Genomic DNA, 12,539 nt, shown 5'->3' with positions numbered 1-12,539 from the left:
AAAAATCATTATATACTTAGATTATTTTCTACACCTCAATAAAACTGTTACAAAATTAAACCATAGCAAATTCTACTCTATATCAACAATAATATCCAAATTTTCATATGTGAATTTATGTATGATTTATGACTGAAATAAGGCAAATAACTTGGGGAGACAGACAAGTTTGTGATAGCAACTCAAAGTAAAGCAATTATAATGAACTTAAAAGAAAGGTAAGATATCTTGATTCCAACCAATTGATGCTTACTAGTCAATAAAAAAATTTTAATTAAATAACTGCCTCACCTTGTGGCAAGTCTGAATTCTAGAATATTTTAAAATATTTTTAAATTGTAAATTTATTTTATTTATTCTAATCTGATATAATAAATCATAATAAATTCATAATAAATGCTTTAATTTAACAGTAAATGGAACACTTTAATGCAGTAATTTAACAGTAAATGGAACACTTTTACTGATGCAGTATTTCCTATCCCATCATTTTAGGTGACATACACACACTGTATTAAATATTTAATCACGTAGTGAGAAAATAAATTTTTTCAGTTCTTCTTCAATCCTTTTGATTTAAAAAAGGAAATCTGTATGAGATGCTAGTCTACTTCCAAACACCTCTCATGTATCTGCTAACTCCCTTTTTAAGAAAAGGGCAAGAGCCTTTGGCAGGAAACTAGATTTTTGAAACAGTGTTTTCATGCATTCCCTCATACAGTTACGCTCTATTCATCCAAGTGGTGCTAGCTTTCCATTTTTAGTAAAGATATAAATTAATTTATTTTGAAAGACAATATAAAGTTTAGAAGTTAGATTGAATAGGTACTATGAGGACAGGGCAAAAATCACGAATGAGGCATGTGAAGAACCTAAATTCAGGAAACTTGCTTCCCATGATGTAAACCACCTGGTCCACAGTAAACTCAGAATATATATTTACCTGTAATACAGATCATGTCAGTGATTCAAAAGCACCTGAAGATAGGTGAAATGCTTTTATTTAAATGTGTTTACACTGCTTCTTTTTTGTATGACCTTCTTTTTCCACAGATCACGTCAATATAAATACATACTGGGAACCAGAAGTTCAATTGGTTATAAGACTGCACAATAGTTTAAATTTTGGTAAACTACAGATAATCTAATAACTCAAGACCCTTTAGGGGCCGGCCCCGTGGCTTAGTGGTCGGGTGCGCACGCTCCGATGCTGGCGGCCCGAGTTCGGATCCCGGGCGCACACTGACGCAACGCTTCTCCAGCCATGCCACATACAGCAACTAGAAGGATGTGCAACTATGACATGCAACTACCTACTGGGGCTTTGGGGAAAAAAAGGAGGAGGATTGGCAATAGATGTTAGCTCACAGCCTGTCTTCCTCAGCAAAAAAAGAGGAGGATTGGCATAGATGTTAGCTCAGGGCCGATCTTCCTCAAAAAAAAAAAAAAAAACACCTTTTAGGGGCCAGCCTGGTGGCACAAGTGGTTAAGTGCACACACTCCGCTGCAGCAGTCTGGGGTTCACGGGTTCAGATCCCGGGCGCGCACGGACACACTGCTTATAAAGCCATGCTGTAGCAGCATCCCATGTAAAGTAGAGGAAGATGGGCACGGATGTTAGCTCAGGGCCAGTCTTCCTCAGCGAAAAAGAGGAGGATTGGCATCAGATGTTAGCTCAGGGCTGGTCTGCCTCACACAAAAAAAAGACCCTTTATCATGTAGTTTTTTTTTTTTCCAAGCTTTATTGAGATATAATTGACATATAACATTGTGTAAGTTTAAGATGTACAACATGTTGACTTGATACACTTAGATCTTGCAAAATGATTCCCACCATAGTGTTAGCTAACACCCACACCATGTCACATAATTACTATTTCTTTTTTATGGTGAGAACATTTAAGATCTACTCTCTCAGCAACTTGCAAGTATGTAATACAGTATTATTAACTATAATCACTATGCTGTACATTAGATCTCCAGAACTTATTCATCTTACAGCTGCAAGTTTGTATTCTTTAACCAATATCTCCTCTTTTCCCCCACTCCCCACCCCCTGATAACCCCCATTCTAGTCTCTGTTTCTATGCATTGGCTTTTTTAGATTCCACATATAAGTGATATCATACAGCATTTGTCTTTTTTTCAATTATTTGACTTATTTCACTTAACATAATGCCCTCAAGGTCCATCCATGTTGTGGCAAATGGCAAGATGTCTTTTTTCTCATGGCTGAATAATATTCCATTGTGTATATATACACCACATCCTCTTTATCCATTCATTTGTTGACAGACACTTAGGTTGTTTCTACATCTTGGCTATTGTGAATAACATGTACTACTTTTCTAATATAATCTAGAGTGTGTATAATAAAAAAGTATTTAATTCACCTTCACTTATATAACTCTCTTTAATATGTTTTTCTGAATTTAAGTTGTAATTTAGTACTATCTTTTTTTTTTTTTTTTTTGGTGAGGGAGATTGGCCATGAGCTAACATCCGTTGTCATTCTTCCTCTTTTTGCTAAGGAAGATTGGCCCTGAGCTAACACCTGCGCCCATCTTCCTCTATTTTGTATATGGGACGCCGCCACAGCACGGCTTGATGAGCAGTACATATGTCCGCAACCAGGACCCGAACCTGCGAACCCCAGGCCACCAAAGCGGAGCACGCCGAACTTAACCACTACGCCACCAGGCCAGCCCTAGTACTACCATATTTCTCAAATTACATGTCAACATTTAAAAATCTTCCAATTATTAAGGCTTTAAAAAATTCTGTGCTATGCATAGGACAGATATCCTAAATTAATTTATTTTTAAAATACTCATTAAGCATCTGCTTTGTGCAAGGCATTATGGATAATACAAAATAAGATCATTTCTCCCCTTCAGAAACTTATAATCTAGCTGGAGAAATAAAGCATGTGTGTAAAACTTACAACACAAACGTAGTTCATCAAAAAAATGAAACTTCATGGGGCAAGCCCGGTGGCACAAGCGGTTAAGTGCGCACACTCCGCTGCGGCGGCCCGAGGTTCACCGTTTGGGATCCTGGGCGCACACTGACGCACCGCTTGGCAAGCCATGCTGTGGCGATATCCCATATAAAGTGGAGGAAGACGGGCACGGATGTTAGCCCAGGGCCAGTCTTCCTCAGCAAAAAAAGAGGAGGATTGGCAGATGTTAGCACAGGGCTGATCTTTCTCACACACACAAAAAACATTTGAACACTTCTGCTTATGGTAAATAAAGAATGACTCATACAGAAAGCAGGATTTCAACAGAAGCTCAAGGATGGATAATATTCTAATAGGCAGAGATGGGGCAAGAGAGCATTCCCAGAGGAGAGTGTCTCTAATATCCAACTAAGGAGTTTGAACTTCATTCTTTAATCAACAGTGATTAAAAGACTTCCCCAAGCAGTGAGTTTACAAGGAAAGCTCTCTGGAGGCAGTGAGTAATAGAGTTGAAAGGGTGAGAAACAGGAGAGTTGGAAAAATGTACATACAAATTAGATGGCCTTCCTGAGGCCACACAATTAACCATATACCTGATTTTACAACTTGCTTCTCTGAACATCTATCTCATTGTTTTCTATTATTATCGTACACCAACAAGAACATGAGTTTCTACTTAGGGTTACTCTAAGACACATAATTTATTTCATAAGCCCAGTAATTATTTGCCTATTTCAGCTTTTTATTAGCAACCTCTGCAGTGATAACTCAAAAAATTTTCATTTATCATAATAACACACTAACATCTTTGGAAAGAATGTTGTTACATATAACATGCCCCCTCATCCTTTTCATATACTGCCTATTTTACGCTATCTTTCACAGGAAGTATTCAAAAACACTTTTGAGGGTAATTTATATAACTGAAATAATCAATGACCTGAAAATTGAGGCAAGACTAATTTAAAATTACAGCATTCTAAGGTATCAATTTGTGGTTCACATACATCGACTTTCATATTCACAGTCAAGCAGTATATTAAAGGAATAATTCTAGGCTCTCTGGTACAGTACAAAACACAATTCATGTCATACAAAACTCATGTCAATCATAAACCATAATGTGCAGCTTTATACAGCAGCTTCATCCTCAATGCTGAAACTAGCCCTTTTACAATACCCTTGGCCGAAATATCTCATCAATTGCTTCATGGATTAAGTTGCACCTCTATCCTAATCTAACATACACATACCAAACATTTTTGGGGTTCTAAAATACATGGATGATCCCTGGAGTAAACTCTTGAGTAGTTTTTAGAACTCCTAAATAGAATCACAAAATAGAAAAAGCAAATTTACATCAACATGTTACACTGAAAACAAATTACACCCTCGTGCTAAAAATAAAATTAAAAGGAAAAGTGAGAATCTACAGAAACTCTCTTGTTCACAAACACACCTGAACAGCACTACACCATATTTCTCAAATTTGGAGACTGAAAAGAACTTCAAAGAGATATGACTCTATAACATGGAGATTCCAAATAGATACCTAGGATATATAGTGTAGTAGCTATAAGAGGTACAGGACCCATGAAACGTACACAAGTTATTCTTAGAGATTTTAATGTTTCCATAGTCTCGTGAGCAATCAACATTTTACACATAGCAATTCGTTTGGACATTAAAAAAACCAGGTTAGGGCCGGCCCCATGGCTTAGTGGTTAAGTGCGCACGCTCCGCTGCTGGCGGCCTGGGGTTCGGATCCCGGGCGCGCACTGACGCACCGCTTCTCCGGCCATGCTGAGGCCGCGTCCCACATACAGCACCTAGAAGGATGTGCAGCTGTGACATACAACTATCTACTGGGGCCTTGGGGGAAAAAAATAAATAAAATTATAAACAAAATAAACCAGGTTAGTGGGCCAGCCCAGTGGCGTAGTGGTTAAGTTCGCGCACTCCACTTCAGTGGCCCCGGGTTCGCAGGTTCAGATCCCAGGCACCGACCTACGCACTGCAAGCCATGCTGTGGCAGGCATCCCACATAAAGTAAAGAAAGATGGGCATGGATGTTAGCCCAGGGCCAACCTTCCTCAGCAAAAAGAGGGAGACTGGCAACAGATGTTAGCTCAGGGCTAATCTTCCTCACCAAAACAAACACAACAGGTTAGACTATTAAATGCCTTCCACAAGGCTAGTTTTCTCTTTTTAGAAATGCATCTCTCGGGCCAGCCCTGATGGCCCAGCGGTTAAAGTTCCACTTCAGCTGGCAGCCTGGTTCGGTTCCTGGGTGCGGAACCACACCACTCATCTGTCAGTAGCCTTGCTGCAACAGCAGCTCACAGAGAAGAACCAGAAGAACTCACAACTATACACATCTATGTCCTGGGGTTTTGGGAGGAAAAAAGAAGGAAAAAAAGGAGGAAGATTGGCAACAGATGTTAGCATAGGGCGAACCTTCCCCTGCAAAAGAAAAAAAAAAGCATCTCTCCTAAGTGGGTTTAACTTACTAATAGAGCCCTAACAGAATTCCAAGTAAGCAAATGGTGTTACTATATCCTCTCATCTCTTTGAGCACGTCTCTCCCTGTCTTCAAATGCCCTGAAACAGCTTTTAAGACCTCAACTCCATAAAACCCTTCTTTAGATCTTCAAAATTCCTTTTATTCTATAAAATTATTTGCATATACAATCTCTCCAGAATCAAAGCTTTCATGTTCTCATGCAAACATTTTAAACCAATCCACGCTAAACTATGCCGGAATAACTGATAGCTCCTCAATTTAGCTAGAGGTGTTCTCACTTTTAAAAGAAGTTTGTTAACCTAAATTTATTTTAAGTTAGTTTCAGTAAGTTTAGAAATTAAAAAATCAAAATAAAAACTTTCCAACTTAGTGAAAAAAGGCATTCCCAGGAAGAGGAGACTGTAAGCTGGAGTCTGGCACCTGTTTCCCATTCCCCAGTTATATAATCATAGACCTTAAAACCATCTGGTCCAGTACTTGATTTTTAAAGTGACAAAGCTGATGCCAGAGATCAAGCTTAGCCATTCATAAACCTACAGTACCATGCCGCCTCCCCCAAGGTATTCCTGCATTTCATTTCACCTCATACTTCTGAACCCGTAGATTCCCTACAACCTAACTTTTTGCACCCTGCATCTTAATGGTAGCGGCCCCAGGACTTCTGCAGAAAGTAGCTATCTGTGTGTAGGGTGAGAGTTGGAAGGAAAGGACTATGAGTGGTTTTAAATTCCAGGGCTGCCTTTGATTTATATAGTATCTAATTCCAAAAGCAAAAAACAGATATTCTTAATGTTCACAATATTCCTAAGAAAGTTGAGGCACAGTTTTGTTTCTTTTACAGAAGAATAAAGTAGCCTATAGGCTTCTGGTCTATTCATCCCTCATTTTAGTTTAGTTCTGCCTAAAATTAAGCTAGGTCTGCCTTTTTAGAGATAAGGAAAGTTAAATTTTAGGCTTTACAAACAATTTGTTACATTAGAGTGAAATTATGTACTAAATTCAGAAGACAATTTAAAATTCAAGTTCTAGTTATTTTCTCTGCATGTGCTTTAAAGACAATAGTTATATATACCCAAACAAATAAAAAATCATTCAACTGGCATACACAATGTAAATGAATTCGTGAACCAAACGATATACAATATACATATTCAAAAATGCAATCAAGCACCAGACAGAATAGTCACAATTAAATCAGCCAAAACCTAATGGCAAAGAGTCTGATTTACAGCCTAACTATGACAGTCATATAAAGGAGATACCATAAATATCTAAATCTCATCATCTCTTTTACCAGGGCTGTGTGTGAGGATAGCCAAGGGCCTTACAGACATTAGAATGGTCCGATTCAGAGATTTGAGGGTTTTAAGTAAAGCCAGTATTTCACATAGATCTAATAAAGCCAAGGTCACAACCTATTTTACATGGCCAAGATAGCTTTGAAAAGAGAAAAACGTCACTCTGACATCGATTAGTACTGCCTTTTAGAAAAAAAAAAACAAGAACATCTTTATTTTCTAGTTTTTACAGACGAACTTACAGCAGCCTTCGCGGAAAAAGGGGAGTATTCCGTCCACCACTTATTTTTTAAGTTTTTTCTCTTATCTATTCGGTAATTAGGGACAAGAAAGAAAAAAACCAGGATTCACAGAAAGCAAAAACAGAACTCAGGCTTCCCAAATCTTATTATTCCCAGGTGTTAATACCCGGGAGCAGCTCTGAGTTCTACTTCCGCTCCTACTAACCCTCCTACAATTTCTACTGAAGAGCCCAAGAGCAGCAGAGAAAAGGACTAGCCTGAAAGTGGGGAGGGGATGTGGGAGTGAGGCGAACACTTGGATAGCCAGACCCTTAGTAAAAAATAAAGAACTCTGGCTGCAGTTGCTAGAAATAAGTTATCACAGCCTGTAAGGTCTCGCACCGGGTAAAGCCCAACAGGCTTTCCCTAACTCCAAAACAACGGCCTTTAAAGCAACGAGGGCTAGGAACACAACAGCGGCCAGGTTTCCAATTGTGGAAAGTTTAAACAAATTTGTTCCCCGGAGAATGGGGGAAGGGCCAGAAGGGCAAGTCTGGGCTCGGCCGAGGGAACGCGCGGAGTCCGCACTGTGCGCGGTGGTCGGTCCAACGCGGGGAGGTGCAGGGATTTTCGGCAGCCGCGACTGCATCCACCCCGGCCGCCGGCGGAGGACGCGCCCGGACCCGGGGGTACGTGCGGTCGAGTAGGTGGAACGAGGAAGCGGACAGCGAACACAAGAGGGTCTGGCGCGAAGGGGCAGGGGTCCGGGACTCTGGGTGGAAGCTGGGGGCGGGACGATGCCGGACGCCGGGAGGGAGCGGCGAGAGGCGGCGGGCGGTTCTACTTACTCGGCTGTACCAGATGCTGAGGCGGGCCGGGGCCAGCACAGCGAAGAAAGTCCTCTGGGGGTCGGACTGAACGTGGAAGGGCGCCTCGGCTGGGCTCCCCAGAGGGCAGAGCAGCCTCTTGGGCCAGCCGCTCAGGAAATACATGATCCGCGTGGAGCAGCCGACGCCGCGGCGCCCGGCGGCCCCCGGCCCCGTCCGTCACACTCAGCGGCCCGGGGCCGGACGCCTGCCTCCCACACCGCCACCGGCCGAGTCGGCGGCGGCGGCAGCGGCAGCTCGGGGCATCTGCCCGCGGGCCGGGCCGGGCCGGGACGACACGATGCTAAGCGACGAAGGCACCCCCGGGCTGACGGGGCCCAGTGTGGGGGAGGGAGTGGGAGTGAGAGTCGGGACGGAAAGGGGGCGGGAGGAGCGCGGAGGCCCGCCCCGGCCCCGCCTCTTCCTTGGGCCGCACGGGCGTCACCACGCCGCGCCGCGAGGGTCTGGCTGGGGAGGGCTGCCGCGCGCGCACTGGTGGAGACTTCTCCCCTCCCCCTCGTTCTGCTTTCTGAAGCTGCGTCCTAATCTTCGCTAGCGGCCGCCGTGCTGCGTCAACACGCATGCGCTCTTGCTCCTCTGCGCCTCCCATTTGCAATTCGGAGCGAACTGTCGGGGCAGGGAGGGCGGGACGACCGCTTGAGACCGGGAGGTAAATGGGCCCAGCCGGGCGAGACGCCGCTGTGAAGCGACTCGGCCCGTGGAACACGCCCCGTGTTCCTAGCCAAATTTGACTTCCCTCGCGGATTGGTGAGGCCTCTGGTGGGGGCGGGCCCGACGCTGCAACGCCGGGGAGGAGGGGTTGCAGGGGAGCTCGAATCACCTGACGCTCCCTGTTCGAGTTCTCACCCTGGGTTCTGGGCCGCGGCCTCTGTGCTGAGCTGTCGGGTTCTTGGCCTGGTGAGTCCCTGTTGTGTGCCAAGGACTGCAGAGAAAGCTGGTGGTGAAGTGCCTGCCCTCATGGAGTTTACATCGTAGAGGGGGCCTTTATTCAATCCATAAACAAACAACCTACCAAGAAAGTGCCTGAGTGCTGTCCTCTGACATTTAGGAGTTCTAAATCTGGTATATATTTTTGAATTCAGTTTGCATTCATCTCTCCCTTTACTAACCATAACGTTAGACAAGGCGAGGCTGTCTATCTCTTCCACCCTCGGTAAGTTATGTGCTGCAAAAGACTTGGACTTAATTTTAGAGTTGGAAAGGACTTTAGAGACTGTGTAGTTTAGTGTTTAACTTTTGGACCCCAGGGATCACCTTAACAACTGTTTCTTTTGAAGTATTGACCCTATGATTGCCTCTGAATAGGAGGACGGCATTAATGGAGATGGAGTGGGGGAAGGGGCATCTGGAATAAAAGACTTGCTTCTCATTGCCTAGCTTTTTTGTATAGTTTGAATTTTTCCATATAATTGTATTGGTTTTTCAATTAAAAAATATTTGTTAGCCTAGGTTTAAAAAAAGTTAACTCACATAAAAAGTAACAATATAAACGGTAAAAAAAGGAAACAACTTAATCCTTATCAGATGTAGCATTGTAGCTGGTATTCATAACAAAATATGTAACTCTGTAATTTTTCTAAACATTCACTACATTCCCCGGAATGTGATCCAACAACCCAGGATTCCTCAAATCCAAGTTGAAACTGCCTCGCCACTCACCAGCCTCTTGTGGTCAGACTGTGTCTCCTTCCTGGTGTTTTTTTCCGACATCCAGCACAGCAGCCTGGAACATAGTAAGAATAGTAAACTCTGAAAATATTTGTCAAATGAAACATTGGATGAAACCCTGATCCAGTTGAACTACACCATCAGGCAAATAAAGAGGCCCAGAGAGGTTTCTTGACTTGTCAATATAAAATTGTAGAAGAATAATACAGTTGCATCATACTTCATCTAACTTGCTCTGATTCAGTTATGCACTTGGCAGAAAGAGAGAGGAAATGAAAAAAGTTACAGTGCAGCAGTTCCTCTGGCAATTTTACTGAGAGTATATTCGCGGCAGCTCTCCGGAGGGTCTTTGTTCTCATGTGCCTCCTAAATGTGAGCATGTTACAGCACTCATGCACAATTTAAGGAACTTCTACGTAATTTTTATTGTGCTCGGCTTTAACTTTACTTGCTGACTTCAGAATCTAATTTCCTTGCCGTATTCCTTTGTAGCATTTAAGGTTTCAAAATATTTTCAAATATATGACTTGATTTAGTTCCACAGTAAATCTTCAAGGTAGGTAATGTTGGTATGATGTTATTCTCACTTTCTTAATGAGGAAACATGACCAGAGTGGTGGACATGCCTAAAGTCACACAGCCTGCAAAGAACTGATCTACAGACCCAGTGATCTTTAGACTGGATTGAACTGAATTGTGGTAGTTGCTCCTGGTAGTTAGAGGGGAAGGAGGAGACCCTCTGGCCCTTTCTCCCTGTAGGGGGAAAAATGAAATATCTGACTCTGTACAACCCCTTACTTAAGAGTTCCTGCATTGTGATATAAACCCTATGGACTGGATTTTCCTGTTTTCAAATACCATATTCTAACTTTACTTTGTAAAATACACTAGCAGTTGCCATGCCCTGGATCTTCCTTCTCTTTCCCCTGTACCCCACCACCATCACTCTCTAGTCAAACTTACTGAACTCTATTCTGAGCTAAGACTAAGCTGATGAATGAAAGTTAATAGGTGCATGTTTTCATCTGTCAAACTAACAGTCTTTTTTTATTACAAGAAATAATGTTACTATGGGTACACGGAAACAGGTACATTTATAAACTATTGGTGAGAATATAATTTTGTGTAATTTTTCTAAGGATAGTTGGCATTACATTTTAAAAAAAGATCTTAAAAATATGCATATGAGGGGCCAGCCTGGTGGCATAGTGGTTACGTTCACATGCTCCACTTCAGTGCCCAGGGGTTCACAAGTTCAGATCCTGGGCATGGACCTACACACTGCTCATCAAGCCATGCTGGGGCGGCATCCCATGTACAAAATAGAGAAAGATTGGCACAGATGTTAGCTCAGGGACAATCTTCCTCAAGCAAAAAGAAGAAGATTGGTAACAGGTGTTAGCTCAGGGCCAGTCTTCCTCACCAAAAGAAAAAATATGCATATCCTTGGCCCCAACTATTTCTTTCCTATGATTATTTTCTATGGAAATAAACACTGATAGGTTCAGAGTTTTAGCTATAAGAATGTGCCCCACAAAGGTGTAGCTAAGAGGAAATAATCTAAATGTCCTCAAAAAGACATTAATTAAAGTCCTTCCTTATATTTTGCAAAAATAAAAAATTGTATTGGGGAAGAATATTTAATCATATATAAGCATGTTCACTATATATTATGAAGTAATGAAAGCAGATTAAAGACAGTATGTAAAATATCCTGTGTTCATGAAAAAAAATCTGTATATATGCCTAGAAAAAAATCGAAGAAAATGTACTAAAATATTGGCATTTACCCCTGATTATGGGTGCTTTTTATGTTCTTTTTTGGGGGTTTTTTTGTATGTTCCAAATTGTCTATAATGAATTCATGTTACTTTTGTAATGAGGAAAAAAGTTACGTAAAACAGAGTGAAATTACTAATGATTGAAAATGTCTCACTTCTTCTCTCAAAGTGGGGCCTGTGGTGCTGGCAAATCAAAGGGAGTAATGTGTAAGGTGGAGTTTCAGGCAGAGTCCCAAGAATAGTGACAGGAGGATTAGGAGGAAAGGCATCCTGAGTCACCAGACTAAAAGTAGGCCCTGTGTACTTCTCAACACATTCAGACTTCTTATGACAACGTAACAGAACTGGGACCAAATTTTGCTTCTGAGCATACCACTCTCAAAGTTTGGGGACCTCCATCACAGCCTATGATAATATTCACTAAAGATGATACTGCTTTAGTTTATGACTCTTTAATGTGCTTTTAACATTCAACCTTATTACACTTTCGTTATGTGCAACTGATGTATTTGCTTCTGAGATAGACTCTTTTTTTGTGTGTGTGTGAGGAAGATCAGCCCTGAGCTAACATCCATGCTAATCCTCCTCTTTTTGCTGAGGAAGACCGGCTCTGAGCTAACATCTATTGCCAATCCTCCTCCTTTTTTTCCCCAAAGCCCCAGTAGATAGTTGTATGTCATAGTTGCACATCCTTCTAGTTGCTGCATGTGGGCCGAGGCCTCAGCATGGCTGGAGAAGCGGTGCATCGGTGTGTGCCCAGGATCCGAACCCAGGCCGCCAGTAGCGGAGCATGAGCACTTAACCGCTAAGCCACGGGGCTGGCCCCACCTTCGTCTTTTTAGAAATTAAAAAATTGTCAGAAACAGACCTAATTCCACTCAAACTAGCCAACAATAACAATTGTTCTGTTTGACCATGTTTCAACCAGTTTTGCAGTATAAAAAATGCCATACCTGAATTTTCTGTGTTTATTCTTTATTAAAATAGCAAGAGTTGGAAAGAGAAATTGTTTAACCCTATAATGTGAGACAATAGAGAATTGACCATAATTCTAATCAGACCTCTCTCTCTCCTCCTTCTTCTTTCCCTTCTCTTTCTTCTCCTCCTCTACCTCTATCTTCTCCTCCTCCTTCTTCTCCCTCTCTATTCAGACAAATATTCTTTCATTAATTTGGACAAAAATTCTTATTCATTATGT

The 12,539-nt window shown here is 42.0% G+C and overlaps 1 protein-coding gene across 2 annotated transcripts in view; it reads right to left on the bottom strand.

The window, feature by feature from the left end:
* The window catches only part of RIC1 (RIC1 partner of RAB6A GEF complex), a 154,554-nt gene extending 146,292 nt beyond the window's left edge, over window positions 1-8,262 (bottom strand). The window contains exon 1 of one of the 2 annotated variants that reach the window (XM_087444554.1): window positions 7,854-8,262. In XM_087444554.1, coding sequence (XP_087300680.1) covers window positions 7,854-7,997 — 144 coding nt within the window. In that variant the 5' untranslated portion in view covers window positions 7,998-8,262. The remainder of the gene's footprint in view (window positions 1-7,853) is intronic. The other variant, XM_004436819.3, reaches the window with a different exon arrangement.
* Window positions 8,263-12,539: the final 4,277 nt, after the last annotated feature.

The sequence above is a fragment of the Ceratotherium simum genome, chromosome 20 (genome assembly GCF_057802395.1).
Source record: "Ceratotherium simum simum isolate JZ-2026a chromosome 20, ASM5780239v1, whole genome shotgun sequence".
Lineage (NCBI taxonomy): Eukaryota > Metazoa > Chordata > Mammalia > Perissodactyla > Rhinocerotidae > Ceratotherium > Ceratotherium simum.
Note: the sequence above shows the minus strand (reverse complement) of the source record. Positions and strands in the feature narration are given on the sequence as shown.